General features: G+C 44.5%; 2 protein-coding genes across 12 annotated transcripts in view; both read right to left on the reverse strand.

Moving 5' to 3' along the window:
- Positions 1–4,500, reverse strand: part of gtdc1 (glycosyltransferase-like domain containing 1) — a 36,851-nt gene extending 32,351 nt beyond the window's left edge. For 3 of the 8 annotated variants that reach the window (XM_076993415.1, XM_076993416.1, XM_076993409.1), the window contains exons 1-2: positions 4,327–4,418; positions 272–475 (exon numbers count right to left, since the gene is read on the reverse strand). The gene's annotated coding sequence lies outside the window, so the exon portion shown is untranslated. Of the gene's footprint in view, positions 1–271; positions 476–4,326 lie in introns of all 8 variants that reach the window. The other 5 variants (XM_076993410.1, XM_076993413.1, XM_076993411.1 and 2 more) reach the window with 5 other exon arrangements.
- A 1,032-nt stretch (positions 4,501–5,532) lies between these two features.
- The window catches only part of zeb2a (zinc finger E-box binding homeobox 2a), a 49,491-nt gene continuing 42,956 nt past the window's right edge, over positions 5,533–12,067 (reverse strand). For 3 of the 4 annotated variants that reach the window (XM_076993405.1, XM_076993404.1, XM_076993408.1), the window contains 3 exons: positions 9,920–11,868; positions 9,332–9,512; positions 5,533–7,673 (listed from right to left, as the gene is read on the reverse strand). In XM_076993405.1, the coding sequence (XP_076849520.1) occupies positions 7,075–7,673; positions 9,332–9,512; positions 9,920–11,868 (2,729 nt within the window). In that variant the 3' untranslated portion in view covers positions 5,533–7,074. The remainder of the gene's footprint in view (positions 7,674–9,331; positions 9,513–9,919; positions 11,869–12,067) is intronic. The other variant, XM_076993407.1, reaches the window with a different exon arrangement.

Genomic DNA, 12,067 nt, shown 5'->3' on the forward strand with positions numbered 1-12,067 from the left:
AAAAGACCTATAATCACAACAAATGCAAATCTTACCCCAGCTTGGTTTAGTAGCTGTGGGTTTATTGTCCATCTTTTTTGGAAAGAAAACAAAATCTACCCTAAATCACTGGGGTTTTCCCAGTTCTAAAACCAGTTTCAAGAAGTGGGCTTTTCCCACTACCGCCACACGATTACCTTAAACTTGAGCCTTCCATCTTACTCAGGTAGGGACACATGTTCAACCTCAAAATGGAGGCAGGAAAGTGAGGGGTTAACGTCGGTGCACTTACCCACACGGTGATGAGAGGGGAACCCCACTACACCCAACCTGCTGATCTAAGGCTGCAACATCGTGCCTCTCGATGGATGGCGAGTCAATTCTCAACTTCTCTATAAAGGCTTGGCTGTTAGCATTCGTATGAGCAATGCTCCACGACAGCAGTTCCTATCGCCAATAGGAAGGCAACAGAAATGTAGTCTCAGTTCAGGTCAGTCTGAGGAAAGGAATGCAAATGAGTCTGAATCAAAGGTTAGAGCTAAAAGCTAATGATGCATTTTCTGATTTGATGCAACAGATAAACAGATCAAGAGAGATGAAAACATATAGGCTAAGGCCAACACCGATACCATCAGATAACGGCATATAAATGAAAAGTGGCGAAGGCCTGATGCTTATTCTTTGAAAAGGAATGTGGATCACTCCATCCAAATTAGCTTTGCAGAGAAGCGTTTTTTTGTTTCCCCGAGGAGCCAAGCAACATCTAATCTGCATGCCGGATTTTCTTTGGAATCCAAACTGTGCGAGGGAAGTGACAGCTTTTGAGAGACGTGACCACGGAGAACACCACAACCCAAGGAACATGGCCGACACGTCCACGGGGTGAGCGCTTGCCACAGGAACGCAGGGTCCTCCACCAAGCCCAACCCTCGCGACTAAACACAGTGTTCAGAGAGATACTAGTGAGGGTGTCCTAAAAGCGCAGGACAGCATGGCACTGCCCAGCGACAAGAATCAAAGCACACGATGCACTGGAGCATGGGAGCCAGCTCTCAACACCTCATTTCAACAGCCTCCAGCCTCATGTTACGTCTCCACTGCATGTGTGTGTGTGTGTGTGTGTGTGTCTTATCATCCACAATGGAGTCTGACAAGGCGTGTGGAGGCCTGAAGTGATGTGGTCTTTCTGGAGCAGTAATTCAGCTTGAATGATATATCCGATTAAATACTCCCCCACACTGGACAGGGCAGCAGAGCAAAGCCGGGGCTGATAACTGAAATTAGACTTGAAGAACATGGTGTAGTTCTCTGCGTACACCAGACAGCCTATTCCATACAGCCACAAAAGGTCTCCTAACAAAATAAACTACATCATAATTAATAGCCTACCTCTAAGAGTACACCAGAAAACAATGTCTATTGACACAGGCCCTGAAGTACTAGAAATGCTGTGTCAGACATCCAAAACCCCTTGTATCCACTCAACAACTGCTTGGTTATTTGAGTGCTATTCTCAAGTCAGGGCTGACTACGTCAACAGAGTTGTCCTTGATGGTGTGAAACCGAGACCCGAGACACGTCGTCATTTCATTGGTTTCTCTTTGCTATGGCCCATATCACCTCTGAGGCGGCTGAAATTACACATTTACTACCTGCTTACAAACAAAAAGAACAAACAAACCTGTAGAAACGTCTGAATCTGTTCAGTGTTAGAATAAGCGAATCATGTACACTCTCTTTAGACAGCAGAAGAAAATATATTACTAAACACTGCAAATATTCTGCAAATATACTGCAAATATTCTCGTTTAAACCGTGACATAATACCAGGTTTTGAGGTGCTTAGGCCCAAAATTTGTCTCCATTCAGAACCCAACTTCTTAAACTCATCTATAGTCTAGCAGATTGAAAGGACTGTGTTTCCATGTAGAAACTGAATAAGGCAAAGGTCAAAAAGTTAAAGTCAGTCCCTCCCAACCTTCATTTCAATTTAACTTCTGCTCAGTATGCAAGTAAGAATATCTCATCAACTTGACAAGCATGAAATAATTAGGTCAAGAAAACTCTTCTATGACAGTGATGCCAGGCTGCATGTAGTGAATTAATGAATGCTGCTACATCTTTTAGTCATTCCTCAACCACACGGCCGCTTCCCGCTAGTTGAGTGGCACCCCAATCAGCTAAAACAGTATTGTAAGCTCCGTAAAACGTTGAGTAATTTGTTCCTGAAACCCTCTCATTCAGAGTTCAGCAATTGACACTGACATTTTTAGTGGGTTCAAAACATTGAGCTAAGGCCACAAAATGCTATTCATAACTGCTTTGATCTCATATTAGAAGAGCATGAAGAAGCTTGCATTTTCCACGGATTAAGTCTGCACACCAAGCGGAGTGTCTGAAAAGTGACTTTTCCCTCTTTGAATATAAGGAGTGGTGTCCTCATTCACTACTTCAGAGGCTTTGTGCTAACGTTAATCATTAAAGGAGAAGCTAAAAGGAAGCTGGGCTGTAATTACATGGTGAAGCTTATATGCTAATCACTGCACACTCAGCTGACAGAAACCCACAGAGTGAGCAGGACAGGACAGCAGACATATACAGCCATGTAGTCTAAATTAAGACATCTAATCTGATGTGGCCTGTGTCCGCCTTAACTGTGCCGCGGGACAGGTGTCCTAGAATGAATGTAGTAAACTAATAGAGAACAAAGAATGACCACAAACTAAGAAACACATTCACTTTGTCCCTTTGTTAGCAAATATGACTGCAGTAAAATCTAACTCCATGTTAACGTTAAACTGATCGCTTACAGGCAACAGAATCAGAAAGGCATAAACGCGAAAAAGCTCACGTACAAAACCAATAACGTGATAAACCCCATGAATTAATGGAACCATATGGGACAAATACTGCAAAGTTATGTAAGAACCATGGCTTTTGATGAATAAACTCAAATATGCCATATTACAGTCTTGCAAAATTGTCTTTAAGCCAAAATGTCAGGCTATGAAAGGTGACACTCCTAGTTTGGCCAAAAGCTCGTTTTGGGACTGAGCCATTTTTATAGATTACATCAGGGCAGCAAGAGACCCGACAGACAAAGGCCATTCAAACCCTGCGAAAGGAGCCCATGAAAGGACATAGCACACATTACACCCAAACTCATGCACAAGAAAAGCCATGCTGCGTGCCATTTCTTGATTTTAGGCCAGACGTTACTGTGATTCTTTAAAATCTCTCCTGATTTCACAAACTATGGACTTGATTTAGAGTAGCCACAAACTCTGCCACATTATATGAGGTGCAAACGCAAAAGCACTATCGGATCTTCATACACGAGTTTGGCCATAATCACCAAGAGCAACAAAGTAATAGGAGAACATGTATTTGTGAAATACACAGAAAAATAATTCTCCATATATTGGAAAATACTTCCATATCCACCTTTTATTCCACATATACATATTTACAAAAAACCATAAAATATTTATATTGTTTCTCTCTTTTCCTAACACTCTGAAGAGAAGTCTTGCAAGTACATCTTAGGTCAGACATCAGATGTGGTGATCTGGTCTCGTCTATATAAGATCACATTACATCTGCTCATATCTGTGATTTAAAGTCACATTCCCTCTTTCAGCTGCTAATATCTGACTCACTGCGAGCAAATCACACCTTCACACCCCTGTTTGAACTTGCATGCTGAAATACACCATGTCAGTTTCCATAGAGTATGCAAAATAATAATAATAATAATAATAAACGACTTTAATGTCCTCAGATTCAGATACAACTATTTTAATGGCTTAGACTGATCATATCTCTCCCTACAGTCTTCCTGAGACACTTACATGTATTAGACATTTACATTAGGGTATTAGACCCCACTAATACAGCGTTAGCAACGTTAGCTAGCTAGCTTAATCACAACAGGCAGGACATATGATACAATATCAGACAAATATGACATTTAGTTGGACGTTTATGTGAAATAACCGTGTGGAAACTGTGCTTTTAGTGGACATTAGCTAATGCTACCTAGCTAATGCTAACTGTGTAGCTACCTAGCTAATGCTAACTGTATAGCTACCTAGCTAATGCTAACTGGATAGCTACCTAGCTAATGCTAACTGGATAGCTACCTAGCTAATGCTAACTGGATAGCTACCTAGCTAATGCTAACTGGATAGCTAACGCTAACAAGCTAACTACCTCAGAAGGCTAACAGAGCAGGACTGGCGACGGTATCAAAATAAAAGTGTTTTATCAAATCTACGCGCTGCCACACATCATGTGTTTTGTTCCGGACTCAAATGATCCGGGTGCGGCGACACCCCCCCCGCGTACCCGACGCGTTCGCTGCGAGGAGACTGGGAGCCGCCGCCGCCACGTCTGAGGCGCGTTAGCGTGTTAGCCTCACCTCCTCCTGAACGGCGCCGGCGTCCTTCCGCTGCGCGCGGGTGAGTGCGTGCGTGCGTGCGCGACGACGTCACGGCGCTCGCTCGCGCGTGCTCGCGCGTGCAGGCCCGTCGGAGTTTTGGAAGGGGCGTCGAGCTTCTCGAGCCTTTTGTTGCGTGCGGGATTCCTCTGCGTCTACCATGGTCACCTCCTTGGTTTAGTGGGCCGGAATGATTTTTACACCTTCGCTATGAAAGGTAGCACTCAAAATATTTTAGAAAATGACAACTAAAAATAACAGCAATTTCGTCTTCTTCTTGTTCTTACTTTTCCCATTATTATTATTATTATTATTATTATTATTATTATTATTATTATTATTATTTAGATTGGAAGGTGATAAACAAATATTAATCCGTTTCAACTTCTGTTCTATGTGTGTGTGTGTGTGTGTGTCTGTGAAAGAGTTTGCTTCAGAAATTCTCTCTCTCTCTCTCTCTCTCTCTCTCTCTCTGTGTGTGTGTGTGTGTGTGTGTGTGTGTGTGTGTGTGTGAAAGAGAGAGAGAGTTTGCTTCAGAAATTCTTCTCGCCATACTGTTCATAGTTGTATACAGTGGACTATGTGAGTTGAGGATAGCAAGGTCATGGTTAATGGAATTCTTCTGAGCCTCTGACAAGGAGACTGTGCAGCTAGTTTCAGTCTGCAGCTGATGATAATTTAGCTCACCCTGACATCATTCAACTTCAAAGAGACTAATAGGAGGATATATCACACAGAAAGACTTTGATAAGGTGGATTATGTCTTACAAATAATTCATGTAGAAAAGGTAAAGGTTCTAATGAATTAAGTGATAGCATTGAAAGTGAAAAATGATAATATGGACCTGTAATAGAAGAAGAGTGCATGGCTAACTGCTCTGCCGTTTTGGAGGTAAACGTTGTGCACACAATAACCACACCCATGTGTTCACACACAAACACACACACACACACACGCACACACACACACACACACACACACACACACACACACACACACCCATGCACATCCCTTTCAACTACATTTTATTACCATTCTATTTACACACGGATAGTGTCGTTTAGCATTGCTACAATTATCTCAGCAAAATACTCAGTGAAGTGTGACACAGGTATTGAAAATTAAATTGGGCTACATTTATTCGAGCAAGGTCATTTCCAAGAGAAAATACAAATCAAAAATTAAATTATACTTCAACAGACATTTCAAGAATCCCATTAGCCACAGTCAGCCTTCATCTCTTTAGCTCAAAAGAAAAGCAGATGAATAAAGTGGAATTTGTTTCTCAGTCAAAAATACAGTGTTTTCACAATATCGTATCAAAAGTTCCCAAATTGTAGAATCTCCTTCATCAGGTACTTTAAGTAAATTGAACAATTAACAGTAATTGTTCCAGATACAATAAATGCTCTCTTAATGTAAAATTTTCTCCAATATTCACTTGTCAGGATCCATTTTACTAAAATATATCTATATCGAGGAACTATAATACTGTACACTACAGTATGAAATAAATATAATTAGGAAATATAAAATGAGTCACATAAATAAAATGGTAGTTTAAAATAAAAATAATTGAATTTTGTATTGAACAAAACAAAACAAACCAAGGTAATACTGACAGATGGTCTTAAAAAAGAAATACAGAAAATTGCACAAAAATATGTAAACTATGAAATCTAGCTAAACTAATACTGACGAAGGTAATTCAAACAACAAGGTGGATTATTCTCATTTAATACTAAAGCAAGTGCAAAGAGAACAGGAGTTAACTCTGCTGTTACGCTGTACACGGATGGCACTTGCAGAAAACAGGTGAAAGGGGTTTTGCATATAAGGCTTTTCTCTAAGGAAAAAAAAACTCACAGGGGCAAAGCGTCATCAAAACAATGGAGCCCTCATCATCTCTGTCACCCTTAATGGCCCACCCAGCCAAGCTTTTAAGACTTTGTATGCTTAAGAACCATACATGTACTGTTTAGGTAAAGACACTTCATAAAAAAGCCATAGTGAGATTCAAAACAAGCAGGTGGCAGGTCAGGAAAGAAACTGTAAAACCAAATATATCACAGTAAGTGATGGACACAACACTGACACATTACTGCATCTTCAAGAGCAGTATAAGTACATATACTTAATACTTACTTTTTTCTAAAAAGTTTATTATTATCATTATTATTATTATTATTATTATTAATATTAATATTATTATCATTATTATTATCATTACTATTATTATTATGTAGTAATTCTTCAGAGTGCAATTTCCAGGCTTGTGCTGTGACCAGAATCAAAAACAAAGAAACACAGGAGTTATGTAGATAAGAGATGCACAGCCTTCATGCTTCACTCTGCACACTTATGAAACCTTTTAATCGGTTCTGTCGTAATGAAGAGCATCATCAGGTTTGTTTTTGCATAATGTGAACTCTTGAAAAGTCCCACCCAGTCTGATATCTGCTTCTGGAGCGTGGCCGATGCCAGTCTGAGTTCTCGTCCTCGTGTCTCTGGATACAAGCCTCACGGCAGTGTGGTCACAAAAGTTCATCTGGCTCAAAGTCCCTCAGTGGGAAGAAAGGAAGGAGGAAACGATACAAGCATAAAACAAGGACACAAAAAAAATCGAATGCTGGAAGCTTAATCCAGAATGCAGTAGTTAATCAACGTCTTCGTTTTCCCCTTCGCCATCCATCCCGCACACCAACTTCCTCTCTTCCGAGCTCTCGTCCTCCGTCCCTCCCGACACTTCGTTCTCCTTCTCGTCTTTCCCTGTTCCTTCCGGGCTCCGGCTCTCGAACCTCTCCTCCTCCATTTCCTCTTCCTCCCCAAACCCCGCCTCTCGCCTGCCTGTCACTTCCGGGTACGCCTTCTGCGTGTCTTTGGTCCCCCCCTCGGTGCCGTCTCTCAGAATGGTGCCCCCCCGCGCCACGTCCTCCCCCTGGTCCTCTGGGTCGGAAAACCCCAGGGGCCCGAGTCCCTTTAGGTAGGCCCGCCTCATCAGCAGTTCTGTGGGCTCCAGGGGCCCTCCGGCGTCGTGGCCCTCCTGCTTGGCCGCCTCGCGCTCCTCCGCCTCCCTCTTGCAGTAGGAGTATCTGTGGTTCATGTGCTGCGAGTACGAGCCCGAGTGGGAGAAGCGCTTGCCGCACTTGTCGCACTGGTAGGGCTTCTCGCCCGAGTGCAGACGCGAGTGCTCGATGAGGTGGTGCTTGTGCTTGAACGCCTTCTTACAGATCTGACACTGGTGGGGGCGCTTTCCTGTAGACACACGAGAGAGAGAGAGAGAGAGAGAGAGAGAGAGAGAGAGGGGTGGGGGGGTTACCATGATGACCAAGCATGAGCAAGTCAACACAGCAAATGACAGGATGATCCCATCTTACTCTGTGGGTGAAGATATCAATGCATGACAGATCAAGCCAAAAAGTTCAGTTTGACACTGTAGAGTCATGCAAACAAAACACCACAAAAACAATTATTTCAACCAATAGCAAAATAGTAAACGCTATTTTTGGCCTTTTGTTCTAATTTACACAAACCCTCCTTTATCTAGCTGAGGCAAACAAATTCGACAAATTGGTTTCACTGCAAACTTTGTGACGGCTTCTAAAATCCAGGGTTTATTTCTGATTTTATACCATAAGCAGAATAAGAAGGCAAGGGGGGAAGCCATGAGCTCTGAGAGCTATTCTGAGGTCGTCTGTGACCGCGCTGAATGCAGCCAAGCAGATCCGGTGATTATCACACCCTGCTGCACAAGGTGAAATAGAGGGGTCAGCATCCTTGAGCCCAGCGTGCTTTTCGTGACATCATGTCTCCGGATTTTAAAAAATGCTTAGATCAGGCAAATCCCATGTGAGGAAGACGCAGGAGGAAGAAACATCTCACCTCCCCTGCACTGTATTCATTAACCAGGCTCTGCAGCAGGATCTACTATGACTTGTGAGCACATGGGAATACAGTATGGCAGTGTCTTATCAATGGATAAGCATTTAGTCATTTAGTAACTTCAGCTCTGACACATTTGCTATATGGACACACACATCCCACGCACACATGTTGTCATCTTTGAACGTGTGAACGGTAGAAGGGTATTCTTGGCCAAGGGTAGCACTGGAATGCCTGTGACACCTTCCATAGCTGCCATACATGAGATGACCTGCCATATCACCCCCTCCCCCACCCCCTAGCCCCCCCCCCCCCCCCCCCCCCCGATACCCCACCTTCTCTCATCAAGTTCAAAAATAAACGAGACAGCAGATTCCTTGTCCTGCGTTCCTGAGGAGGAATGCGAATGAGGTATGATGCAAGCCCGTGAAAGAGAGGAGTCCCGGAGGAGGGGAGGTCACAGGGACGCATCAACATGCTACACATGCATTAGGCTCACAAGCACCTAGCTTACGTTGGCATGCTAGCACTCTGATACACTAATCACAGGATTACATTTCTATCATCGATTAATGTTCTGCATTCATCTATCTATCTATCTATCTATCTATCTATCTATTAAATATTTGTTTGTTTATTTATTTATTTTTAAAGAGCTAGCATATGCTACAATTAACTGTACCTTGGTGCATAAATACACCAGAGACTAAAATGAGTTCCCATGAATGTCCATGAATGTCCGCTGCTTAACACAGAACATTCAGTATTTTAAAAGGATTACGAAAGAGGCACTGGAACATGTATGTCTCCTTAAGCCTGTCGAAAGGAAGGAAACATTTTAGCAGTGGTCAAGGGTTTTCAATGGACAAATGAATCAATGGAAAATAAGGGGGGGGGGGGGGGGGGGGGGAAAGGTGGGGTTAAAAAAAAGAAGAAAGGAAAGAATGAAAGAAAGAAGAGAAACACAACCTAGTAAAAGAGGGATAACTTGGGGATGAAGGTAAAAAAAGAATTGTCTAAATGTGATATACCTGTGTGTTCATATTTGTGTCTTAGGAGGGAACTGGTCTTCTGGAATGTTTTGTCGCACAAGTCACACGCGTACATACCACTTTCAGTCTTCTTAATCTTCTTCCGGGCGAGCAGCGACTCACTGTCAGTCAGGTCCTCCAGCCCTGACAGATATTCCCCTGTGCTGTCCAGCAGTTCCCCCTGAAATAAGGACAGATATTAGATCCAACACAATGAGAACATTCACCCTCTACCAGCGGACGCAGGAGGGGTAAGGGGTGGCTTGTCGTATGTTTGATCCAAAGTCAGGACAGAGCTTATCTCTACAACCTGTGTAAGAAGGTTAACTCCTTCCTGTTAACACTTTTGCCAGTTATCGTTAACAGATTAGCATTAGAAAACAGGCGACGAAGAAAAGACGAATCTATTATACAATACACTTGGCACATTTGGACAGGCACATTTTGGCATCCTGAATAAACGATCAAAAATAAAACTGTATTCATGGCGATTTTGCAGCACGATCTTCATTCAAAATGGTGCAAGATATGCAGATATAACTTACACGAGGAAGAGGAGGAGGAGGAGGAAGAGGAGGTGTGTTTTACCTGGAAGCCTGCCTTCCGCTGGTACTTTCGCCGTTGCTGCATCTCAGCAAAGGTTGCGGCTCCGGCCGCGTATGTGTAAGCCATGTGTGGAAGGAAGCCCATGGGGTCAAGGCCTGGGTAGGGCCTCAGTCCGGGGATGCTGGCCTGTGCTGGGGACATGAATGTGGGTGGGGGGAAAGCCCCGTGTGGTGGTAGTGAAGTATACATGGGACCCGCGGTGAAAGGGTTGATACCAAAGATGGGGCTGGAGCTCTTGTCCAGTTGACTTTCGTTGCCCATGCTGTTGGAACCATTGAACTCCTTCTTGATGTGGGCTAAGTCCAGAGGCTCCGTTCCATGTTCCCGTGTAGTGGGCTCGCCGTGCCGATCTACGTTGAGGCCGTTCGGCTTGGGCTTCCTGTCTGTCTTCGAGAGGTGTTTTGGCAAGGACAAGTCCAGAGGCTCTCCGTGGGCGTCCTCAGAAGCAAGGCTGTTGGGCGTGTAGGAGCTACTGTGAGAGTTTTTCGACGACATGCTGGAGAGATTCAAAGGCGAGGGGGTCTCGCCTCTCAAATGGTCCACTGAGTCAAGCGCCTTTTCATTGGTCGGTCTGATGCTTGTAAACTGGTGGTGTTTGGAGTGGCGGTGCCCAGCATCACCACTGGTGGCGCCCTGAAGCTCTGACGTGGAGTCACCGTACTGGCCAAAGGACGCAGGCGATCTGGCGTGAGCCGATTCCCTCACCAAGCCGTGGTTGCTTTCCCTGCTGCTCCGATCAAGGGGTGGAGATCTTTTCCTGGACATGCCATGGACAGACTGCACTTTCCACTGTGCAAACCACTCCTTCACAATCTCTTGAGGGAGCCCAACCGCAATGGAAATCTTCCTCAGTTCCTCTGGGCTGGGCTCAGTATTCATGGCAAAGTATGCTTTCAGTACCGACATGTGATCTTTAAAGGGATTCACTGGGCTAGTTGCATTCCTCTCTGGAAGAGAAGAGGAAACCATAACAGCCTGATGTTCAGTGCCAAACATTCCCCTGCGACTGGTTGGTACGGTTTCGTTGGGTTTCAGGACCGCCTTGATCTCTTCATTCATCTTGCAAAGGTAGCGCTCATGCTGGTGCAAGGGAATAGGGCCAGGGAAGGTTTCCTTGCAGTACTGGCATGTGAACGGGGCATCTCTGTCCTGGGTCTTCTCTTCAGATCTAGGATCCAGAAGATGACTTGACTTCTCCTTCCTAACTTCAACAGCCCGCCTCTTTGAATCTTCAGTTAGGCTCTGCAGACAGGCTTTTGCCTCGTTGACCTTCTCCAGCGTGTAGTCGATGATACTCTTGGTGGGGCTGTTGTGTCCAACCCCAGGGAAGCCTGGCTGGGAGGCCAGGGCCATCTTCTGCTCCTCCATCTGGGAGCCTAGCTCCTTCATGTAGTTCCTCAACTTGGAGATTTCCTCAGGTTTTCCATCCAACTTCTGTCGGCACACGGTGTTGTCCACAATCTGCAGAACCCGGTGAACCTCACTCAGGTTATTGCGCAAGCCCGGGTAGCCAAGCCCAGAGTCCAGTCCTATACCCAGGTGATGTTGCAGGAGGTTCTGAGATGAGCTGTGCAGTCCTCCATGACCAGAACCATTCAGAAAAACTCCGGATCCACCGAAATCTTGCTGCGATGGCATTAGGAGACGGTATTCGTTGAACTCCAGGGGCTCAGCCTTGATGTCTGGGTGGGTTGCAGGGTCCTGGAGGGTCCTACCATTCTCCAGTTTGTTGCGGAGCTGAGTCAGGGCAGGGCTGCCTGGGGACGATGCGGCAGAGTTCGGGGAGGAGCCCGCCTTGCTGCTGACACCGTGGCGTACCCGTCCATTCATGGCGATGAGGCCGATGCACTTTTTGCTACTAATGTGTGAGCTGTAGGACCCAGAATGGGAGAAGCGCTTCTTACAGTTGGAGCATTCATAGGGTTTCTCACCTGAAAAGTAAAGACACAATTAATGCAATTAATCACAAATACAAAATGTCTGTTTCATATTTACATTATATTCATTTAGAAAGCAAACGATTCTTCACACTTAGGCATGACATATGAGCCAAGCTTATAATGAGTACATAATTCCAGCATAATAATCCTATTAGCCTTTTAAATATTCATTAATTACTCCGACCAGCCT

This window comes from Brachyhypopomus gauderio, unplaced genomic scaffold (genome assembly GCF_052324685.1).
Source record: "Brachyhypopomus gauderio isolate BG-103 unplaced genomic scaffold, BGAUD_0.2 sc112, whole genome shotgun sequence".
NCBI lineage: Eukaryota > Metazoa > Chordata > Actinopteri > Gymnotiformes > Hypopomidae > Brachyhypopomus > Brachyhypopomus gauderio.